At 43.0% G+C, this 25245-nt stretch overlaps 1 protein-coding gene across 1 annotated transcript in view; it reads right to left on the reverse strand.

Annotated features, from left to right (window-relative positions):
* The window catches only part of ANXA5 (annexin A5), a 32851-nt gene extending 11373 nt beyond the window's left edge, over window positions 1–21478 (reverse strand). Inside the window, exons 1-6 of the mRNA XM_073341026.2 lie at window positions 21261–21478; window positions 20854–20951; window positions 8587–8671; window positions 7355–7449; window positions 4939–5052; window positions 460–550 (exon numbers count right to left, since the gene is read on the reverse strand). Coding sequence (XP_073197127.1) covers window positions 460–550; window positions 4939–5052; window positions 7355–7449; window positions 8587–8671; window positions 20854–20862 — 394 coding nt within the window. The 5' untranslated portion in view covers window positions 20863–20951; window positions 21261–21478. The remainder of the gene's footprint in view (window positions 1–459; window positions 551–4938; window positions 5053–7354; window positions 7450–8586; window positions 8672–20853; window positions 20952–21260) is intronic.
* Window positions 21479–25245: the final 3767 nt, after the last annotated feature.

Genomic DNA, 25245 nt, shown 5'->3' on the forward strand with positions numbered 1-25245 from the left:
ATTGCACAAAAGAAAGATAGCCCTGGGTGGTGCTCAGCAAAAATCTTAACAACAAACAGTTGATTTTAGATAAGAGTTTCAGTTTGTTATGTGGTGCCAACTTCCTCCTTCCCCATTATTGGGCTCCCCCACACACACTTTAGAGTGAATAAAATCAACAGAAAAGTGCCAAATTTAAGTGAAATCCCACTATAAAAAGGAAAAATATTAAACGTTACATCCCAACGACAATTTGGCCCAAAAAAGTTGGACTGTACAGCTGTGTCTGAGCACTAGCCTCTGGCCGTGCAAGGGTCTCCATCCCACCAGAATACAATTCCAATTGTAAGATAAGTCTTCTTTTTGTACTGCCATCCTCATTTCTTCCCTCAGCTATCAAGTATGCAGTGTTAACACAGACACTAAAAATATTAAGAGGGCTAAAGAGAGGACACATTTTAAACACTGACTGAACTTTACCTTCCAGATAAACTTGTTTTACATTCCGCAGCTCTGCACTTGTTCTGGAGGCAAGAATTTCAGTTAGCACTTTCTCGTTGGTCCCTGCTCCCTACATTAAGGGCACAAATACAAAGCACTGGATTCAGTAACTGAGAGAAAAGATAATTATTTCTTAAACAACCCCAACAGCAGTATTCTACCTTACAAACTTTGGGGTGGGGAGAGCACACTGTTTTCTTTCTACCAGCTGTGTACTCTTCTATTTGAAAAAAACCTCAGTTTTTAAGGTTTGGTTTGACTTTAAATGGGGCCTGATTGAAAACTCAATGGAAAGACTTCTATGACTTCAGTGAACTTTGAATGAGACCCTCAGTGCTCAAGCACACCAAGCTCTATTTTATTTAGGTAACATGATCTGTAACATTCGTGCAGCTGAAATAATGTAACCGTACTTCCTGGGCAACTCTCTGGTACTCACCTTGTCTTACAAGGTCTCACTAGGATCACCCGCATACACAGAGTCAACCCAGGAACTATGGCTAGATCACTTCAATTGCACTACATTTACAACCAACCTTTTACTCATCATGAACACATTTTTTAAATAAAATTGCCTACTCAAGCACCTAAGAATTTTAAGTCCACGTGCTCTCATTACAATGTGCACAACAGTCACTTTCCACTCCTTTAAGTATAATATTTACAAAACCCAAGGCAACACCTTATTTATGCAAGCCTGGATTGGCTGTGCCTGTAGGGGATACAAAATGAATGCTAATTAGCCCTAGCTCAAAATTATTTTCTTCAAACAAGAAACAGTCAGCCACCTGGCCCCAGCAGGCATTTACAACTCCTCTGAAATGAGAAAATTCTAAACAGAAATTTTGAGATATATTTATAAGTAATGAGGTCAATCAGGTTATGAACCATCATCCGAACACATACAGTTAGATTGACAAAGGTGTGGCAACTAGGGTGACCAGATTGCAAGAGTAAAATATCAGGACACATGGGAGGTGGAGGGCAGCCACAGGCTCACAGCCCCCACTGGAGCAATGGGTAAGGGGGGTGCAGAGCCCTAGGAAGCTGTGAGGGGAGCACACAGCCCTGGCTCCGGCCCGCACCACATGCCGTGGGTCAGAGCTGCACGGCCCCGGCTCTGGCCCCTGCTGCAAGGGCGGGGGCCATCTCAGGACTGGGATAGGGGGTTGGGGCATGGAAGCAGGGTGCTGACTTCGGGAGGGAGTTTGGGTGCGCGAGGGGGCTCAGGCCTGGGGTTGGGGTGTGGGAGGTTCAGGTGCGGGTTCAGGATCGGGTCGCGCTTACCTCAAGCGGCTCCCCGGAAGCGGCAACATCTCCCTATGGGTCCTAGGCAGAGGCACAGCCAGGCAGCTCTGCACGCTGCCTCTGCCCACAGGCATCACCCCCGCAGCTCCCACTGGCCGCAGTTCCTGGCCAATGGGAGCTGCGGAGCCCCCCAGCTCTCCTCTACCTAGGACCCAGAGAGAGATGTCGTCACTTCTGGGGAGGGGCACGGAGCTGGGTAGGGAGCCTGCCAGCCCTGCACCAACTGGAAGCCTGGGAACCCTACTGAATATCAGGACAAATGGCATCCCGATGGTACATCGGTCTGGACGCAAGACAAAGAGTTAAATATCAGGACGTCTTAAGCATGTGGGCTCTCTATATAATGAATGTGGAAAGAGGCACCTCAGATTGGGATGCACAAAAGCCAGCAGCTCCCTGCCTACGCAGCCAAAGCACCTAAGAACAAGACAAGGAGATGCCAAGGTGAGGGGTAGGTCCTAAGCCCCACCCCACTCAGTGCTCAGCACCTAAGTTGGGCTACAAGGAAGCGCCTCTTTCTGCTTGCGAGTCTGACCTGCAAACCCTCTCTTGGCATTAGGCACCTGCACCGTTTTTGCAAGAAGGAGTTCCCTTATAACCTTTAGCCCAGAGGTGAGGGATTACCCGGGTTGTGGGCAGCTTCTGATTTAAGTCCCCCTGCCACCTGAGGGGGAGAAAGGATCTGCCACCTCTTCGGTGAGAGCCCTAGCCAGTGAGCTATGGGATACTCGGACACTGGGCTTCCTCAGTCTCTCCTGTTGAAACTGTTCTGCTGTGGATAAATAAAAACACAGTCATTGGAGCAGGGGGACTGGATCCTGGATCTCCCACCTCCCACACGGGTGCCCTAACTACCAGACTACAGAGAATGCAGTCCTGAAAATGACGCTCTCTTTTCCCTGCCAACCCCATCACTCATTATTTATCCACAGCTTCAACAGGAGAAACTGAGGGAGGCCCTTCCATCACCCATCAGAATATTCTACAGGACAGTGGTTACAATACTCACCCGAGAGTTCAAATCCTTTTCTCCTCATTAGGCATATAGGGAACTTGAATCCGGGGGTGGGGTCATCTCCCACATTCCAAGTAAGTGTTCTAACCACTGGGCTAAAGGTTACAAAAGGCAAGTCCTCCCCCTCCCCCCATTTTATGAGCTCACCTATGAGGGCCTAATCTGGCAGGTGAGCTCTGAGCATGCTTACCAGACCAGGCCCTGCAAGCAACTTAGGCGAAGGAGCACTTGTCTTCCTGCAGTTCATGCATAACACTGGAGCTTAGGCATCCAGATGCCTAGGGTGAGGCAGCAGAGCGTATGCAGAGAGAGGCAGAAATATAGGTGCCAAGTGAACTTTTACTGCAAAAATTTAGGTGATGAACAAGTTTAGGTGCCCATAGGTCTCGGTAGCATCTGAGTGGGAGGTTGGCAAATCCCAGTGATGCCTGATTCTGGGATTTAGGCACCTAAAGTGGCAGTTAGGTATCTTTTGTGAATCTAGCCCACTTATTTTTAAAAAGAAAAAATGTTAATCTCACCAGCTTTTTTTAAAATCATGTATTCTATTTTAACGTTGAGCGTGAGAGGGAAAAGAAAAAAATCTTGCTTCACTATTCATCTCTGCTCTCTTACAACCCTCCTTTCTGCCAATTTTTCTTTGCTCCCCCCCCCCTTTTTTTAAAAAAAAACATCAATCAGGGTTGGGGAGGGAGGACATGGGTTTTTTTGCTTCTTCTCAGCCAGGCTTCTACTTGTTTCTATGTTCAATGTCCCTTCTCCTTCCCTCTCCAAATATTATTTGAGACGGTTACAAAAAAATCCCATATTTCAAAGTCCATATTTGGTTAGGATACTATACTCAGCAGGAAGGTCCTTGGAAAAGCAGTTTACATAGCTAATCTATTAGCAAGTGTGTTAACAAAGATCTTGGGAGTTTACCTTTCCAGGTCACTTGGCCAAGCACTAGATAGTACCATGTCAAGTTCAATGTTCTCTGGTTTAATTAGTAAGTTCTACAAACAATTCAGAGACATCCATAGTCTAATCCCTGACCTTCAAGGTCGATGATGTCAGGGACAAATAGTAACAGTGCTTCAGAAAAGAAGTCAAGGCACACTGAATAACATTCTTATACTGTACAACTAGATAGGTAAAATATTAAACTGGTGCTATCTGATTCTTTCTCCCCCAAAAGGAAGCAATGCATTTAGCCAAAAGGAGAACTGTTACCAACTTCCAGGAGTTTAATTCTTCCTATGTATTAATAGTACATTTTTAGACCTGATTCAAAAAGGATGAACACCTGCCCATAAATTTTTACTTAGAGCACCAATTTACAAGAGCATGTCACTGACTAACCCATCTTTGCTCAACATACAGCTTCATCACTCTCTGATGTAAATTCACCCATTGTCAAACTTTTGACCATACTAAAAATGGAAGGGGGGCAGAGGGAGACATGGAGGAGAATATGACCATACTACAGAGGGACCTGGAGAGATTAGTGCAGATCTATACAAGGAAAGTAAGTAAGTAATACAGATACCCAATGAAGGGATAAAACCAACCAACCACTGCTGATACCATATCGGTGCACAAGAGACTCTCTCAAACAGCGGTTAATAATAGAAGTTTGGAAACCACTGCCCTAACTTTTATCAACTGCCCTGAACAATCTGTGGACCTTGAGATTCCTAGTATAACGTGAGTAAACTGTCTTTTCTGCGTGCTGCACAATAAAACATTATATTGAACAATGCAGTAAGGAGTAGTTATTTTTTTAAACAAAAAACACACAAAAAAACCCACTATGCTGAAATTAACTGCTACTAAGTAAGACAAGTCTCAAGGTGCATATCTTTTAATGCCCAACTGCACTAACACTGATCTTTTAACATCAAGTGTTTCTTTGAAAACACTGACATTTTTGTAATTCTTGATTTCTAACCTACCTACCTCTGATGAGTTGTTAAAAACAATTCAAGCCATGAAAATCAATGTTAGAAACATGAATGTAATCATTATAGTATTTGTTATTAGTATTAATATGAAATCTCTAACTCAAATAAAGGAAACAGAAGCATTCTTAAAGCAACAAGATAGGAGCAAGAAATATTTCATTCAATTGTTTCATTTCCTCACACTCCTTTTACCTTAATGGCATGCTTCAGTTCATGGGCATCAAAAAGTCGCGCTGGTCTCATCAAAGCCACCATCAGGGTTTCAAATTTGCCAGTCAGTTCTGATTTCAGGTCATCTACAAGATCCTAACTCACAGAATAAACAGTGCTACAATTAGGAAGGAAATCATTTCAAAAGGCATGCAAACTAGCGAACAGCTGAGCTGTTGCTAAGTTTCTTGAGACGGGGGAAGTGTAGCTGAAAGTCTAAGGTAGAGAATGCACAGGTATTTTGTAACACTAATACATTTTGGTCTGTGGGCTTTAGAAAATACTCTGGTGGTCCTCATTTGAGGACTAAAATTATTAGATGAAAGCAAAAAGCAGGATACTAACAGGATAAAAGTAATGAACTAATACAACTTCAGCAAACGGAGGAGATTTTTGCATATTAAAAAATACTGTTTTTAACAGTTAAATGTTCACCCTCCTCTTCAACTGAACTATCTAATTCATACTGAACACAAGAACAATGGCTGAGCTTTTCAACAAAGTGTCTAAATCCCCAAACAGATCTGGAAATCTCTATCTAGCTTTGGAGAAGACTTCATATGGCAGGGCCAATTTTCCGAAGTTTCAAGCCCCCATCACTCCAACTGGAGTCAACGGAGTCACTGGCACTTTGAAACTGAGGCCCACAATCCCTTCTCTTTAGTCACCACCGGTTGTTTGTTTCATTACTTGTATACTGGTTTTCCTAGTACAAGCTTTTGATTTTTAGAATGCTTGAACAATTATTTATCCTTGTTACCTATAATGCACACAGATATTCTTAGTTTTTTAGCATCTTACATGCCAATTACAGCAGGTCCCCGGTATATGTTGGGGGTTGTGTTCTGGAAAAGAGATACCGATACCAAAATGACGTATACCAGGGACCTGCTGGAACAGCAGTGGCATAGGGAGGAGGGGACACTTGGGTGGGCGGGCAATGATGGAGGTGGAAGGATAGGAGTGATTTGGCGGCCTCTCCCTCCCACCAGCCAGCCTTGCGGGGGGGGAAGGGAGTGGATGATAGATGCTCTGGCCAGGGGCCCCTGGAAAAATGGGGGGGCCCAGTAAAAATGTGGACCAGTGCACCCCCACCACACACCCCGTCCAGCACTCAGCGCTTGCCCTGCTGCTCCCGGGGCTCCGGCGGAGGAGTGGGGCACAAGGGCTTGCCCCGCTCGGCCCAGCCCTGCTCAGCCCAGCACTCCAGCCAGGGAGTGGGGTCAGGGGCTTGCCCCATTCCGCCCGCCCAGTGCTCCAGTCAGGGAACGGATTCTGGGCACAGAGGCTTGTCCTGTTCCGCAGGCTCAGGGGCTTGCCCGAGCGCTCCAGACAGGGTCAGGGGCTTGGAAGCCCCCACATCCTGACCCCCCTCCCCAGCTGGAACGCTGGGCAGGCATAGTGAGGCAAGTGCTGGGGCGGGAACAGAGCTGGGGTGGGGTGGGCCTGGATGTTAAGTGGGTGGGCCGCAGCCCACTGGGGCTACGCACATCTGTCACACATACATCGCTCATCAATAGGGAAATGTGTTCCACTTCACATCAGTCCATATATCTGTCATTTGCAACTTACAGTACAGTACTTCAAACAACGCATATGCAGATCGGGACAGACGTGAATCGGAACACGTTCCCCCATTGATGAGCGACAGGTTTGCGAAACAACAGATAAGGGGGAGATGTATACCAGGGACCTCCAGTATTACAATTATTTAGGAAGTAGAGTTTAGCATGACTGGTAGCTAAACAAAATAAAAAAGCACTGTGATTGCTATCAGGTAGATGGGTGGGGTAGAAAGTTAAAAACAAAACAAAAAATGTATTCTCTAACTGCACTTGCTATTTGAAATAAAGATTAAACAGATCGAAGATTTAAGGAGAGGTGCACTTTATCCAACAGTGCCAGGATAAGGAAATTACTTATTTGTGTTTGTCTTAAATGCACTGCTTTTAATCTACCAACAAATTAAGTTTTACTCTCTTTTTGCAATACTGGATAGTTACAAAATGTGACAGAAATCAAGGCACCAGAGAATTCTGTCCCACTAGATCAAGAATCACCTCTGGCATCAAAATACTCTTATATTCTCTGTATATCAGGAATGAGGATCAATGCTTGAAGCACACAAAGAGTAATAGGAAAGTGAAGATGCTGTTTGGACTATACTGGGTCAGAAGACTCCACAGGAGCACATGGAAAAGAGAATGTAATGTCTGTGTGATAATCTAAACTGAATATTCTTATTTAATTGGTGATTAAGATATAGTTTTAAAGGAAAAGTCAGACAAAACAACAGAACCACAGGGTCTCATTAAATGAACATTCTACGGAAGAGTGGACGGACTGTGAGAGTGTTCCATTCAGCTGATTTGTTAAAGTACTTTCTTCCTCCTCTTACCCTGCCAAATAAGGTTTTAAAAGCCGCTGCAATTTGTTGGCGTTGAGCATTGCTTCTGCTAGTAAGGATCTTCAGGACAGCCTCTTCATCGGTACCTGAAGTTATTTGAAGAGGGAGGAAAAAAAAGAACATGAACAGCTATAAAAACTTTTCTAAAAATCTAATGGTGTAAACTTTGAGAGGGCTGAACACTATGAAGAGTCACTAAATCAAAGATAAAAAGCAGACAGCAGTGTACTTAATTAGCCACTGATGAAAATTTCAGTACACCTCAAGCCATGCCATCAGATTCTGACACACTGGTATGAGAATAAAATGGATGGAGTTTTAACATGCTGCTCTCAGGCAGGATACCACTGCAGGCACAGCTCCCAACATGACAGACAGCAGCCACAGAAATGAATCATACTCTGTACTTCTGTAAAACCAGGAAAGGGGGCTTCTCTGTAAGATACAGAACTTATTCCAGCTCTGCATTACCCCCACAAATACTCCTGATGTGGAGGTCTGGTTAGAGGAGGGAAAGGGTGGATTGCAGTAGAAGTGTAGTAAGGAACTCCCTAAACCTCCACTGATTCCCTCCTGCCACTAGCCTCATAAAGACCAAGGGAGTAGGGAATGCAAGCTAGGGCAGCAGTTTTTGAACAGGGTCGTGCACAAATGGGGCGGGAGGGGGGGAGCAGGGGCACGGACACCCCCCAGCAATCGTCCGGGGCACAGGACTCCTCCAGCCCCAGGAGTGAGGATGGAAAGGGGGGAAGTGAGCTCCTGCCAGGGCCAGGGTGGAGGGAGAAGAGTGAACTCCTGCCAGGGCGGGCATGAGGAAAGAACAAGCTCCTTCCGGAGCCAGGGGGAAGGGTGTGGAGGGAAGAGCAAGCTGGGGCAGGGAATGGGGGAACAGAATGTGCCCCTGTAAAAGGGGCCAAACTTGATTTCCTGCACACGCCCCTGCTTTTGAATAAGGGAAGTGACTTGCATCTCCCTGTGTCAGGCTAGGGGTGAACTTTCTTGAGGATAGCAAAACCAAAACTGGAATAAACCCTGACTCCTGTGTTCACAGGGTTATAATTCCATCAGATGTAAAAATTAAAAATCTCTTATCTTTGTTTGTTTTAGCTAATGTAAAACTTCAGTACACAGCCATTATATTGTGTCAGAAAAGGAAAACGAAGTGCTTCCCACCTAGCTGATAGAAATAACTCCCTCTGAGCAGTCATATCCATAATTCTTACCCAATCCTTTCATTGCCTTACGAAGAGCCTCAGCATCAGTTCTGGCATCAAAACCAGCAAAGTCCTTCACGGTGCCTCTTGAGAGCTAGAGGAGAAAAATGCCATGAAGCAGCAGATACCAGCTTATTTAATGAGTCCACTGCATATCTGCTCATATTAGGATCCCAGCTGTGATTTGGGATGGAGATCTGAATGTTAAATTTTTTGCTAGAAAAATGCTGTTTAAACCAGTTCTCACTACAATATCTATACACAATTCTTACTAGACAGATGCTAATGTAGTTTCAGTTCAGTGTACGCAGGAGCTACCAAAAGCATGAGTCCATTTGTGTGAAGTGGTCTGCAAGACCAGGGCCTTAAACATTAGCACCTGAAAGCAACATGGTGGCATGGCACCTCTAACATTTGTGGCTTTATATTTACATACAGGACATGTCCTAGGAAGAAGTGTACACAGAATCCTAGGGACACTCATGCAGTTTTAAAAGAATTGACCCCAGACATAGAAAGCAAGAGGTACATCACTTATCTGAAGAACAAGATTTTATAGATCTGCCACACAGCACCACATTTTAAGAAGTTTCATGATACTCTTCTAAAAAACAATATGACACTTTAAAATCTACAATTGTATTCAACTATATTTCCTGTTTCCTTTCACATGAGCACTTTTGTTATTGAATGGCCCAGCTAAATTTGGTAAGAAATAAGTCACAATAGGCAATATAGGTCATAACATAAGAATGAAAGGGTCAGCACATGGGCATGTGCACACACACAAATGATTACACTGTTTCCATGGTACATCGCCTTCAGAAGTTCTCTTTTAGAATCAAATACATGAGAATTAGCCATCCTTATGGAAAAGTCCCATATAATTTAATAGGAGTTACTATGTAGCAGTTATATCTCTGATTGGGCCCCCTAAACACTGCAGAGCAGGAACCCATTGTATTGTGCTAGGTAGACAAAATCCCTGTCCTCAAAATCTTGCAATTGTAAGACAAGTGACATACTAGGGATGGGAAGAGAGGAAACACCAGAGCAAATGCAATTTACATACATATATATATATATATATGTATCTTTTTTTTCCCTTTTCCCCTCTACCCCAAGCCTAGGCATCATTCACTGGGAGATTTCTTTGTAGGCATCACAGCAGAAAGGCAGCGATCAGCATGACGAAGACATCCCACGTGTAAGGCATTTATTGGAGAAGTGGACAATTGAGATTGGTACTGCTGGCAGAGCAGAGGTGGTGGATGGACGTAGTAAGAAACAGGAATGAGCAAGTCGAGAAGGGTAGAGCTATAAAGGGCCGTGAAAGTGGATGAAACCAAAAGGAATCTCTAGAATTTCTTCTGAAAACCAACTTGATTAAAAAAAACCCAAAAACTAATATCTGCTCGGTTTTTTTAATCTCCCTGTACATCAGGGTGGATAAAAAAAAAAAATCAATGATTTTTTTTAAATAAAAAAATAAATCTGATTTTTTTGATAAAATGCTTTTTGAGGAAAAAACTTATCTAAAGATAGTTTTAATTAAGATCATTATAGCTCAAAGATATCTCATCATGGAATAGGGATTATACATTCTAATTCTATAGTACGAGACAATATATTTATGTAATGTTTAAGAAAAGTTTTGTAAATGAGTTCCAATAGTTCATAGATTAGGGACCCAATTTTATGGGACTCCACAGGCTTCTGAATAGATTATTTAGAAAAATCTTTCTATCTACTCAGTGGGACTCAGTGTTCAGTCTAGAAGATGCCATCAGAGATGCTTAGTTTTTGCAGTTCTCGAACTGTGGATTTGTCTCTCCAGAGATAACATGCTTGTTAACAGCAAAAATGTTTTTAAATAAGTAGAGGTGAGAAATAACGGACCTCAACTCTATTGTCCCTCTGCAAATTTGTGTACACAGAGTCAATCCCTTACCTCTCTCTAAAAGTGCAAAGTTTCAAAAAGTTCAACGAATATAAGATTGTTGGAGGCGGAATAGATCAGGACAAGGAGAAGAAGTCTGGAGATAAATGTGAGAAGCAAGGGACATATGTTTGTTTTGTTAAAATATTCTGTTTGCTGTGAAGAAAAATATCCAGAATACTTAATGTTGTTGTTTTAGTTAAATAAAACAATTTAAATGTCTGTCTGGTGATGTTCTCCTCCTAATACAGCATGGCAAGAAAATCCTCCAAATATTAATGATTAGCCTGTTGAATTGGAGATATTCACTTCCCAATGACTTCATAAATATCTGCTTCAATTACCTTTGGTAAATGAAATAACTGAACAATCATTCATTTTCTGATATAGCTATAAAACGAATCTGAAAAGTTTTCAAAATAAATCAGTGTTTAAAAGTGTTTAGTGTGTACCTTCTAAAAATGAAACCTACATCTATCTCTGAGTTGTGAAGAATATGTATTAAGGTTATAACAATCAAGAAGAATGCACTTTTTGTAGAAAACCATGATTAAATCGAGTCTTCCTGACTAGTCATTTAAATCAAATCCACCCTGCTGTACATGACTATCTTCCAGGTTTCCATAGTAGGGATATAATCCTTTATTAACCCCAATCAGATGCTTAAAAAAACAACACCTATAAAAACGCTGTACATTTTCAATTAAATTTTATAACACTTTTACTCCCAGGGCAAGTATTTATGTTGTCTTATTCTAGATGTTCATTTCACATAACCTTCAGCAGTGTATTGAATAATCCCAGGGCCTTTTCAAAGACATGGTTTCTTATACCAAATCCTGCTCCTCATTATTCTAGCCCAGTCTGTTGTCAATAAGCTGTCTGTGCATCAGCTGAATATTCCCTCCCCCAAAAATTCCAGTCAACATTCAGGTACAGTTCAAAATACCAACAAGGACACATGCAAACACATACAAATACAGTAGAAACCCAGAAAATAATTTGTTTATTTCTCTTCAACCATATTTTACAAGCCATATAGCCACCTGGCTTCTGGGAGGAAGTCCTGACCTCAGTTTAGCAATTTCAATTACTCAGTGCTATGCTATTGTTACAAATTGGTGGAAGTGATTTTGCATTGGCGAGGGGGGGGGGGGGTGGAGAGTGGAGGGAGGAAATCTGCCAGAATGGAAAGGAGAAGGCATAGAACTGGCATTTGAGCTGTAACCAGCCTCAGTGCACACTGAAAGTAATAGTTTCGCAAGCCAAGTTTGCATCATGCCCTAGTGGGAGCGTTGCCATGTGTCTCAAGTTAATCTCATCTCACACTCTGAGAAGCACTAAGGTAAACAAACAAACAAATTCACCACCATCATATCAGCATTTAAACATATACAGAATCACCTTGTTTAACAGCACAATACAACATTTCTAATAGACTTCTGTTCACAACATACATGAGGGATGAGATACTCCCCTTGTAGCATTTTCTTTTTCAATTTCAAACAATGGGCAGTGTTTCTACTATAAGGTTTACAGCATATATTCATTGTCTTTTCTCAATAGCCCTTGGAAATAAGTGGGTGAAAAAAGTCCCTACTGATCACATTAACAAACAGAAGTTAATTTAGCAAATCAGACAGATTTAAAAAAAAGACCTCCATCGGGTAACCTTGTCCATACCAATTGCCAATGCAGGGTTACTCAACAGAATATTCTCTAGGGCTTTACGTAGTTCCATGGTTTGAATTATCTAAGACTATCACCATTTCCCCTGGGAGACTATTCCACAGTCTCTTAGGCCTCACATTTAGAAAGTGGTTTCTGGTTTCTAGCCTCAGGTTTTCCTTTGCTTATCCAATTATACCTAACTGGAATGGCCCTGAACAATTTCTAAGCCTCCTTTTAATGATCCTAAGTTCCTTAGTCATCTTTTAGCCAAGTTAAACATAAAGATAGTATCTTTGATCAAGAGTCACTCTCTCCAGTATCTTTTTTTAGTTTTGTTAACGAAAGCAAATCTTTCATAATTCTCACTTGCAAAGCGTACTGTAGAAAGTCTCTGGGTTTACTAAGGTTGCCCAAAGATTCCTGAAATTTTTTGGCATAGATGTAAGCTAGAAAAACATTCTGAGTATTAGAGTTAATTTGCATGCTACACATTCCACTCTGAAGCAAAGTTGCTATAGCCTATACTGCCACTGTATGTATTTATTGGACTTATAAAATGGCCCTGCCACATAGCTCATATCACAGCCTTTTAGACAGAAGCAGGGTTACCCTTCTACATAGCTTACTTATACCAGTCTTAGAGGCTGCATCTGTAGTAAGAAATTGTGTACCCATAATACAAAATCATTTTCCAGCAATGGTGCAAGCACTAATGTAAAACAGAACTCATGTGTTTTCAGCCCTGTGTTATAGAAACCTACTCATTCACCTTTTTAGAACTTATCAGTGTGACCCAGCAATCTAACTATGTTGTGGCAAGCTAATGTGAGCATGCTAGATTTAAAAAAAAAAATAAAAAATTCTATATTAAAATCTTCCACAGGTGGCCAGTTCTGCGGTCTATTAGTAATTTGACTTTTCAGTCCAGGTTTCTCACTCCCAAGGCCAGCAGACAAGGGCTGAGAGTGTTAGGGTGACAGTGGACTCAGGCCAGGGGACGGAGGAAGTGCCTTGCATTTTTCAAGTGACTCATTTTGGCCACTGAAGGAGGGGCATTGACAGGCTCCAAATGGAAACACATTCAGTTTTTCTCACCTGGAAAGATGATGGCCACAGACATGGAACATTGAAGACTGAAGGGACGATCCTAGTGTAAACTGCCATGGCTCCATTGAAGTCAATTATCTATAAAATTGGACTTCAGTGAAACTATGACAAGTCACACGAGAGGAGGATCTCCCCCAAGGGTATAAAGTTCAGGAAATTAGGAGCGTCTCTGAGCTCCAATCAGGGATGTACAATTTTTTCCCCCAAACAAAAAAAAAAACTATAGCCCTATGCAAACGTATGACACTCTAAAGCTGTTACCAGAAGACAAAAGTTTTTGCATTAAATAGAGCTTAACATTCATAAAGGAGCAGTCTAGCTCTTTTAGATGGAACATGATTTCATGAATTCCAGACTTTCACTAGTGAATCTAAAATCAGTGAATTAAGGGACAGTTAATATTTCATATGGGACTTCTGTTTCATAACCTATTTGTGTTTATTTTCTACTATAGCTCCATAAAGATTTTAGGTGCCTTTCTTGATACTCTTGTGTACACTGCTGCAAACACACACACAAAAGGCTCATCATAACACCAATATATCAAAAGTAAGTTTTTATTTTGTGCACTAGATCATGTATTAGGAAGAGAGCCCTAAGTATATGGGTAGTAATGAAATCACAAACAACATGAGTTTCAGTTATAAACCTATTTGAAATCTGATGTGATCTCTTACTAAACAAGAACTTACACTGTAGGTTGTAAAATATGAAACAACCAGGGTTTGAACAGACAGAATATCATGATAGCAACACTAAACGCTCTTCTCATTCTCAATCCTACCAAGTTCACCAATTCACTCACTAAGTTCTTTAGAAATTACATGTACCAGCTCAAATTATCTGTATGGAATAGGAATGCTACGCTTTAAAGAGACAGCAAGTTCCGAGAGGCATGCCTGCAATTAGATCATTCCAGCACAGATGCCTGCAGACAGACAGCAACAAGGGAAAGTGGGATAACGTAAGTTTCAAAATAAGTGGATGGTTTATCTTTAAATTCTCGCGCACACACCACAACATCAAGAAACAACTTTTTAAAAGTTAATCTTTTCTGCTTCCATCGTGTATTATGTAACAATCCTTTTATTTCTTCTGCACTCCCAAACTTGGGCTGCAAGTTTTGCTAAAGGACTAGATCTCACTGGGAGATGTGGGGTTGAAAGACACCAAGGATTATATCCACAAAAGGGGACTTTACACTCAACTTTACAGTGTCTAATGTTTAAGTGCTTTGCCACCAAGCAGAAGCCACAGCCCTGAGTCAGGTGCCCAGACTCCCTATGCCCTGCCCCTTACAGGGAGTTAGGTGCCTAACAGGAAATGCCTCCCTCTGCTTAGGATTCTCAACCGTGAAAAACTCTCCTGAAGTTAGACACGTAACCTAGGTCAGTCCTTTCCCATAAAAAATGGTGGCACAGGTCTTATACCCTGTCATAAATATAAAGGGAAGGGTAAACCCCTTTGAAATCCCTCCTGGCCAGGGGAAAGCTCCTCTCACCTGTAAAGGGTTAAGAAGCTAAAGGTAACCACGCTGGCACCTGACCAAAATGACCAATGAGGAGACAAGATACTTTCAAAAGCTGGGAGGAGGGAGAGAAACAAAGGGTCTGTGTGTCTGTCTATATGCTGGTTTCTGCCGGGGATAGACCAGGAATGGAGTCTTAGAACTTTTAGTAAGTAATCTAGCTAGGTATGTGTTAGATTATGATTTCTTTAAATGGCTGAGAAAAGAATTGTGCTGAATAGAATAACTATTTCTGTCTGTGTATCTTTTTTGTAACTTAAGGTTTTGCCTAGAGGGGTTCTCTATGTTTTTGAATCTAATTACCCTGTAAGGTATCTACCATCCTGATTTTACAGGGGGAATTTCTTTATTTCTATTTACTTCTATTTTTATTAAAAGTCTTCTCGTAAGAAAACTGAATGCTTTTTCATTGTTCTCAGATCCAAGGGTTTGGGTCTGTGGTCACCTATGCAAATTGGTGAGGCTTTTTATCCAACATTTCCCAGGAAAGGGGGGGTGCAAGTGTTGGGAGGATTGTTCATTGTTCTTAAGATCCAAGGGTCTGGGTCTGTAGTCACCTAGGCAAATCGGTGAGGCTTTTTACCAAACCTTGTCCAGGAAGTGGGGTGCAAGGTTTTGGGAAGTATTTTGGGGGGAAAGACGCGTCCAAACAGCTCTTCCCCAGTAACCAGTATTAGTTTGGTGGTGGTAGCGGCCAATCCAAAGACGACGGGTGGAATATTTTGTACCTTGGGGAAGTTTTGACCTAAGCTGGTAAAGATAAGCTTAGGAGGTTTTTCATGCAGGTCCCCACATCTGTACCCTAGAGTTCAGAGTGGGGGAGGAACCTTGACATACCCCATAGCCCAGGGTTAGCCTACTTATAACCCATAGCCCATTCACCCAAAATGTGGGAGACCTGGGTTCAAATACTTACTCTGCCTGATTTAGAGCAGGAAATTGAACAGAGGTCTCCCTTCCTTGAGGAACACCCTGACCGCCGGGCTTTTTTAAAAAAAAGACACTTACAAAACACTGCTCTTGTCATTTTTCATGTTGGCCATCTAGACACATAGGTTTAAAGGAGAAAAGCTAAGCTCCAGTTAATAGACTCCACCCATGTTTGTTCTACTAAACTTAAACTTCTGACAAAGGAAAGAATTACACAGTATCCAAGTGGGAGTCAATGAGTCAGTTCCTGGACATTAGCACAGAACATGTGCAGGTTGATCCTGACACCAGTTGCCCAAAGAAACAGAAGTGGAGAGAAACCGAATTATGCAATCGTTTAGGGGCTTACTCTGAAACATCTGTTCATGCAGAGTCCTTACACAAGTAGCCTCAATGAAGTCAGTGAGACTAGTCAAGGCTCAATTCTGCAAACACACATGTACTTAAGCACATGAAAAATAATCTCACTGAATGATATTGAACTCAATGAGATTACCCATGTGCTTGAAAGAAAGCACATGACAGTTTACAGGACTGGGACCCAAGTATATTGGGATTGTCAGATCCAACCATTATTTTATAAACAGAAAGGTTTCTTATTGCTCCCATTTTTTAAATTGTTATTTTTAAATAAACCCACATCAGTAAGTATTGTTTCCAGTGCATCTAGGTCAACTGAAAACTAGGAAAATATTTCTGGCGTACAATGACATAAGAACGGCCGTACTGGGTCAGACCATCTAGCCCAGTATCCTGTCTTCCGACAGTGGCCAATGCCAGGTGCTTCAGAGGGAATAAACAAAACAGGTAATGATCAAGTGATCCATCCCTTGTTGCCCCTTCTCAGTTTTAGTGAGTGCAGCAGTGTGAGGAAAGCCAACCCTTTAAGGTCAACAGCATTCCTCCAATTACAAAGGCACCTTGTGAACAAGGATGCCCAGAGTTCAATCTAGAAATTGTACTACACTACAGCGTAGCCATGTTATTACAACTATTCCACAAGATAAATAAACCTTCCTCTACTGGAAGGGTAGCATACAAAAATGCTAATAACTAAAATATTTTTTCTGCCATTACTAGACATAACAAAATATTTAAAGGATTAGGTGAAACACTGAAGAAAATATATTACTGAACATTTTCAACTATTTGTGATTAAGGATATATACACTTTTATTAAAAGCTGACTATGTTGCACTGTATAACTATTTCAAACTCTGTGAACCTTCAGTTCAACACACACAATTAGAAGGCAATAGTTTTATTTACATTTCATTTTTATTTTGATTTGCATTTTAATTTAATAGCACTGTTTCAAAAATGCTATGAAGTTATCTGGGCCAGACACTAAGAAAATGGTGTGCACTTGTATATATACATATGAATGTGTGCACAATGAAATGGAGCTTATTCTGTACACTTTCTAAAAGGTTCTGTCTCTCTCTGGGATCAATTATGGCTAAACATGTTGAGAACACTTCCAAATACAGCCCTCCATGGCTGCATAAACACACAGAGAAAAAACAGCAACATGTAAAAACTAGAGGCCCAGTCCAGTATGGTTGAAGCCCCTGGAATAATGTCCAAGATGTCCTTTGACTTCAGTGAAAGATGGATCAGGCCTTAGAGATCTAGGTGCAGATCCTCGGTGGATATAAATGTTCAGAGATCCACTGACTTCAAAGAGAGCAATGATAATTTACACCAGCCAAGGACCTGCTCAGCTCATATCTCAGGGCTAGACCCACAAAGGTATTAAGGTGCTTACGCTCAACATTTAGGTGCCACCAGCATTTTCAAAACCATCACTCAGCTGTCTTTCTGTAGGTACCTCATGTCCCCTATATGCGTAAGTCTGCCCCACACGACATGCGCAAAGCCACCTAAATCCTGACTCCTCCCCACAACTAATGAGCAGCTCTGAGCCCTAACGAGATTGTCAGCTTAGGTGTTTTTCCATCCTATCTCCCCAATCAGGCTCGATCCAGTAGTGTTCTCAGAGTACACCTACCATATCAGGCCTCACACAAAAGCCAACCAGAGGAAAGTTGTCAGGAATTTTTCGTGTGTGTGTTTCCACATAATACTGAACAGCCCTGTGCTTTTAACCTGATCTAACTTAGGCAGAGCACAGACTTGAACTTGCATTTATACAATCCATGACAGAGTCTTAAACACTGGGCTATAGGCTATAATGGGGAGAAGAGAGAGTCTCTCTCTCTCTACCTCTACCTAACTCCAGGAAAGGGTTTAAGCCGAGAATTGCAAGCAGAGATAGGTGCTTGACTGATGGGCTGGCAGGAAGTTCTGCGGTGGGACCAGGGATGAGGAGCTTGGGGTGCAGCAGGCTCCCCCCCCAGCCTTCTCCCCCCTGCTAGCAGGCAGCACAGAGCTCTGGGGGAAGGGGCCTCTCTCCCACCTGCAGGCAGGCAGCACATACCTCTGGGGGAAGGGGCCTCTTTCTCCCCTGCCAGCAGGCAGCAGGAAGGGCCTTTCTCCCCCTACCGGCAGGCAGCACGGAACTCCAGGGGAGGGGCACCTCTCCCCCCTCTGGCAGCAGGGAGCTCTGAGGCAGAGGCCCACAACAGCCCTGGAAACCCCAACTTGCTCCCCTCCCTAGTTCCCGCCCACCCCCAACCTCTCTAGGTTCCACACGGCTTACAGGGAACTTAGCGAGCCGCACTTAGGGTCAATGGGAGCCGCCACTGGCTTGTAGGCCTTGCAATGAAGAACACTGCCTTAGTGGAGGTGAACTGTAAGCCGCATCCCTTTCCTCTGCATCCCACCCTCAGCTAGCTTAGGCAACTCCTTACTCAGGTTGTTGGCTTCTGTATATCCCCTTCTTGGAACCTAACTCTCCCCGTACAATCTATGGGGACCCTGAGCACGTAACTCAGGATTGTGAATTCCACTGGATTGCAGGAAGGGGGGCTGGAACAATTTTTACAGTAAGGATGCTGAAAGCCATTAAACCAAACTGTAAACCCTGTATATAATGGAAATCACTTCAAGCCAGGGGGTGCGTTAGCACCCCCAGTTCTAGCACCTATAGTGGCAGGGCACCCAGGCATCGCAAAGCCTAGGTCCTCTGTGTGAGTCTAAGCCTGTGGTTCAAGTCTCTGCTCAAGAAACATTTCTACAAAATGAAACACCTTCAAAAGGAAACAGAGAGAGACTCATCCCAGAATAGCCTATATAGCTTGGTGATTACGGCACCCTCATAATAGGTGCGTTCAAGACCTTGCCCCAAAACAGGCAGACTGGAGATTCAAACCTGGGTCTCTCACATACCAGGTGAGTGCCCTAATCACTAGGGTATTGGGTAAAATTGGACAAGTACCCCGAAATTCCCAGCCTGCTCACCCCCACTGTCTTTTGTGTGGTTAGGCATGCTCTGAGCACACCTACCAGTTCAGGCCCTGCAAGCAAGATGGGCCAGGGAACGTCTAGTTTGAGACACCCCTGGCAGTTAGGAGTGAGCAAGGACAATGAGCAGCTTAGTGGCAGGATTTTGGTAGCTTTTGTACATCTCCCCCTCTTCTCCCCCTCACGCCTCCCTGCAGAAATGTAAGCATCTATATAGTTAGGGAGCACCTGAATAGTGGTTTTGCGAACATCAGTGGCGTCTAAATGCCAGATTGGGTGCTTATCTGCCTCTTTAGATACCTAAGTCTCGCTGTTAATCAGTCTACACTGGGGAAGAGCGATATAGCATTTTCACAGAGGTACCGTTTATTAGAGCATGGCAACATAAAATGTAGTTTTCATTTGAAGTAGACTGAGGAAATTGAATGGCCTCTTATGGCTTTTTAAAAAGGGAAAAAAGAAAAATATGCTAAAGGTAGTTCTGCACAAAGTCAGTGGGGTTTTGTAAAGGTGCAAGAGATCTGTTTCCATGATTAAGCCCTACGTGTGCCTAATTGGACTACATGAGCAGAATCAGCATCTTGGAACCATTCCAAACCCCTAGGAAAACGGGTTTTATAACAAGAGCCTAAGCAATTCAATCCAAACTTTACCCAAAAGGTAAAGTTTAGCAGAAGAGTGTTTAAATGAGTAATGATTTCCCTTAATTTATGTAAATATTGAGGGATGTTAAAAAATGCATATTGAGGCTAAAAGCTACTGCTGTAAGTCTCATTAATATAAGATCAACTTGATGCATAATTAAATAATTCCAGACTACACACTTGGAACATATTCATACATTTGATAACTTGTGTAAACAGTTGGAAGTTATGGAGCAGCAGTTTTAAGTTTATTTTTTTGGCTTGTCAGGCATTGTGGAGTATTTATGTTTGATGTGATTGTATAAACATATAGGGAGGTTACTGTTATGGTTGTTTTTCAAACAACCATTTGGCCTAAAAATGTTACAGAACTAAACTAAACATTGAAAATGAAAATGACCAATAAGAAAGGCATAAAACTTTCTGGGGAAAAAATGGCTGAAAAAGCATTAGAATAGATTTGCAGTTTACGGATCTATCAGAGAAGTTCAGCATAAAAAGTCTGTGTTGAGAAGCCACACAATTTAAATGGCAGAAGAGAGTAAAGGGGGAAAGAAAAAAAAAAATCAAGAAATTTTTTTCTTCTCTTTACTCCAGTAGAAAAAGGCTACACCCACGCACATCAGAAATATGCACTACAGAAAACTTGGCTAAATGAAAGGAAACTGGAAGGAAAAGTTTGTCTGATGTTTATTTCACAATGGTTATGATGAGTTGTCCAAGTTCTTGTTTCAGCATCTTTGGAGTTTGGTGTGAGTTTATTAGAGATAGGCCAAACGTTTTTAAAAAGGAAAAGAAGGACAGTTTAGAAAGAAAGTTGCCTAGTTTTGGAGAAGTCTAAGAAAGCCCACGTCATTCACTCCCGCACTTTTACTGTGTTCCCACTACACTAAAATGGAGCTGTGATTATTAAACAAGCACCAGCCGGGAAAGAAAAGCTAGAATGGATTTAAAGCAACAGGAACTATCATTGATTTGATCAAATGCCCCTTCAGCGTGGGTTTGCCACGCACACAAGCACTTACCACGGCAATACAGAAGCCTTTTAACCTTAGCAAGCCCGAAATAAGGGGAGCAGCGAAGTGACTCACCTTTGCCATGGCTCCTGAGGATCAGTGGGCAGGAAAGCGAGCGTGCAAGGGCTGCAAGAGAGACTGTGCGCGTCCTGCGTTCCCCCGGGCAGCTCAGCCTAGTGGAGAGACAAGTTATGCGGAGCCCGGGGCCAAGAGGGCAGCAGCCCACTGGAGACCGGCTCCGTTCCAAAGCCGGAGCAAGGTTGCAAGCCAAAAACATGTGAGCTGGGGAGGCTGGTGAAATGAAGCAGGAACCCCGGGCCAACGCCCATCCCTGGACACCCCCATCGCTCCCGTCTTCCCCGCGCGGAAGGGAGGACACGTCAAAGGGCTTCAGGGAGACGGAGGGCAGCCCCGCTGCGGCTGCTCTGCGCCCCTTGGTAACCCCCGATCCCCTGCCTCGGCCGCTCGCCCCGGTTACTCACCGCGGAGGTCCCCGGGTGCGGACACGAGCCTGGCGCGCTGTAGCAGCTACGAGTTACACGGAGCAACGAAGAGCCTCAGCCCCCCCAACGCCGGCCACGCCCGGTGCTCATGTCACATCCCCCGCCCCCGCCGGGCCGAGCTCGGCCTGTGCAGCCCGCTGCTGGGCGGCCAGCGCTGGAATCCCCCGGGCCCAGGGAGCTGGTCTCAGGCCGGCTTCGCCTCGCGCGCTGGGCCAAGGGCCCTGCTGGTCTCTGCGTCCTCTCCCCTCCCCCTCGGCCATGCTGGGCTCCGACAGAGAGCGGGGCCTCGGGAGTAACGCTGGGGTTACTTTGCCCCCTGCACAAATAGTAGCAGCCCTACACAGCTGCCTGGTTTAACTGAGGGTTGAGGCACACAGGGGCAAGATAGGCAGGCTGGCCTGAGCATGTTGGGTGAGATGGGGCCTGGGGTTTAAAAAACAACTAAGCACTATCAAGTCTTCACGGGTTTTTGCTCCTGAATGTCCTTCTTGGAAAGCCAACCACTGGATAGAGCCAGGGTTTCTCAACCACGGATGACAAGGAGATGGGGTCAAGGGGAGCCGTCACTGGCTTGTGGGCCTTGCAGTGAAGAACACTGCCTTAGTGGATCTGGACCCTAAGCCTCATCCCTTTCCTCTGCATCCCACCCTCAGCTAGCTTAGGCAGCCCCTCACTCAGGTTGTTGGCTTCAGTATATCCCCTTCTTGGCACCTAACTCTCTCCATCCAATCTATGGAGACCCGGAGCATGTACCCAATCTTTCCTCCCCACCTTGTCTGGTGTTGGTAATACATAGGGAGTAATCAAAAATAAGTTTTAAAGAGGCTGACTAAAACCCCTTTCCCCTCCGTCCCATGCACAGGTCTTACTGTCTTGATACTTGGCCAGAAAACACTGGGTAGCCCACACTTACATTTCTAATGGGGGAAAAAACAACAGAAATGAAAAATATGTTTTGGGCCTTCTTTATATGTCACAAGGAGGCTCACTCAGGATTGCCTTTAAACGACAGCCTTCCCACGGTCTGGGAGGTTGCAATTAGCAATACTTTTCAGAAAACAGACAACAAATGTACTGCTGTGGAAGGCTCCGCCTTCAAAATAAAGGCCTCAGCCCCAATCCTGCTCCAGCTGAAGTCAATGGCAAAACTCCCATTAATTTCAGCTGAAGCAGGAGCTGGCCCTATCATCATTATGAACAAGACTTAACAAGCCTGCACTGATTTTTAAAATATTATTATGACCTAGCCAGAGCTTAACTTTCTTTACTCCATATATTGTCTGCCCTGCCTGTGCAACACTTTGAAGTTACAGTGGGTCATTAAGAGGTTGCCTAGTTTCACTATAGTTTAAGTACCCCATAGATGAGAAAACCTTAGTAGCAATATAGAATTCCCTACTATTTTTCTTCCCCCGTCTCTCTCCCTAGCATGGAAGAACACCCAGAGCATTGTTTGAATGGAAAGAGCTAAAGCCACCTCCCTCCTCCAGCTAATTTAGTTAATGCCTCCACCGAGATCCAGCAAGCTGTTCCATTCAGGTAGATTCCCCCATGCTTGTACAGAGCCTCATTCAAATCAGTGCGGCTCTGTGTTGGCACATGGGTCCGTCAGCACAGAACAGCTTGCACAGTTAGAGCCTATGTTTGTAAAATACTTTGGGATGACACAGATAAATTAAGAATTGAGTACATTTAAGACATTGTTTTGTTTCATAATATTGGTTAAGGCCATCCAACTTCAACAACCAATTTATCCAAGAGTTGGAGCAGAACATCTGTGGACATTAGTGTTTTTCTGTGCAGCTTTTTCCTATCTGGGATGTCCTAAACAAGAGTAAGAACCCTCTAGTAAGCCAAGTACAGAGGAGGGAACTCAGGAAAGATACTCACACAGACTATATGCTATATTGTGTAGTGTCTTCCCTGCCGGGAGCTGAAATCCTGTTTCCTCAATCACATGGGAGTCTAAATCTACTTGCTTTGGGCAGCAAGAACAAGCAGAAATTATAGCATAGGGAGAAATTGGCACCCTGCCCTTTGCCAAGACAATGTATGAATGTGATCTCTTTAAATGAGGGTGGGGGGGGGTTGTTTGTTTGTTTTTTTTACTATAGGTACTTCAACACAATTTAAACATGTGTATTTATTTATCTGTGTCAACATGGACAGAACAGTAGAATTGTGGGGGAGGAGAGTCAGTTGTTTTGCCTAGTTCTTCATTTTGCCTAGACACTACATTAACAATCAAAGGAAATAGGATAAAGGAATAGAATCAGAGTCTAATGTGTTGCAATATATTTTAATATTTTGGGGAGAGCTTATTATAAGGATGTTTTCTTACAAACAATGTGTGGGAGGGACTCTGAAACCTATGGTCCTCCTGATACTGTGAAGAGAGACTGTCAGGTTGACCTCTTCACTTCCAGAGCCCCACTTACTTCCACATAGGCCCAAGGATTCTCTTTGTAGGACTGGGGCTTAAAACTACAACGTTTGCTGATTAGAGCATGTATCATGTTAGGTTCTGCAATCTTAATTTTGCAGACATGCAGAGTCTCACTGAAGGTAATGGAGCTTTACGTGGGCACAACGGTGCATCTATATGGATCAGATTCCAGATCAGGGCCTCAAATGGCAGAGTTTTATAGCTTTTGAAATTGTTTCCAAAACATTTCCAAGAGTTCAAGCTGGTTGCTTTTAGACCTCAGGTCTCACAGTACAAAAGTGAAAGACAGTTTCTTTCTTTACATAGGCGATAACAGTACTTTGGAACCAGATTTCCAACTTTATGATGAAGGAAATCAAGAGAATCAACCTGCAGTTGGATCCAAACTTGGAAAGTTAATAGAGTTTTAAACCAACCAAGTCAGACTGAGGCATGTAAATGCTTATGTAACTGCATACACAAAGATGGCACCAGGCAGAGAGAACCACAACTGCTGGAGCATAGTAAAGTGAAACTCAATCAGATCATATTCATCACTCAGATCCATACAGTAGAATCCCTGTAAAGGGAGAGGATAATTAATTGGACAAGTAGCAAGTGGACTTAATAGTATCCTAAAGTCAGCAATTAGCAAGATGGGTAGAAATCCACTAGTAAAGTCATAATCCCACTTTGCCGTGACATATGCTAAATCAGTAGGTTTACACAAAGGTTTTACTGTCAGCTTTGTTGATGCAAAAAGTGTTCTATAAAGTTAGGCAAATGTGAGAAAATATTCACTCAATTGTAGACCAATTTTTCTGATAAATTATTCAGTGAACATTGTCTGACCAGCTCTAATGCAGTTACACTTCTTTGGAAAGACAAAAACCCACTACCAAGCCAACCAGGAGCCCATGCTCTTTCAGACCTTCTAACTCCAGAGAGCCTCCTCAGGCCCTAGAATTACGATGTAGGTTTTGAATGGTCTGGCCTTCAGATTTTGACTTACTTGAAATAAACATTGTTTAAACCAGGTAATCCTGACATACAGAATTATTCTGACTGGATGACTGACATCTCACTTACGGTCATGTATTTTATATCACCATCTTAATGGGATCTCTTTCAAATCACATTAGAGAAACTTGTCTTCTCCCCAGATTTCCTGTTTGATTCATGGGTTATACACATTTTAATTTTACGGAATATCATGGATGATAAAGTTTTGCTCCACTGATTTAATGTCGCTTGTACTATGTTTAATATGGAAAACTATTTCTTGGTACCCGCTTTAGAAGTTGGAAAGAAGCATGTGAAGTGATAAGAAGAGAAACTGATTTAACTTCAGACTTGAATGTGTTAAATTACATAAAATAAACAAGAAATTCCTCAAATTATCTCAACTGTGGCAGCAGCCACTAAAGGGGCTGTGAGGATGGAAAAAATGTCAAGTGTGCTGAAGAAAAAAAAAAAAGGTTCATAAAGACAGCCTCCATGAAGGAGACTATATCCTGCTCCAATAGGGGTCTGAATGCT

Source organism: Lepidochelys kempii, chromosome 4 (genome assembly GCF_965140285.1).
Source record: "Lepidochelys kempii isolate rLepKem1 chromosome 4, rLepKem1.hap1, whole genome shotgun sequence".
Lineage (NCBI taxonomy): Eukaryota > Metazoa > Chordata > Testudines > Cheloniidae > Lepidochelys > Lepidochelys kempii.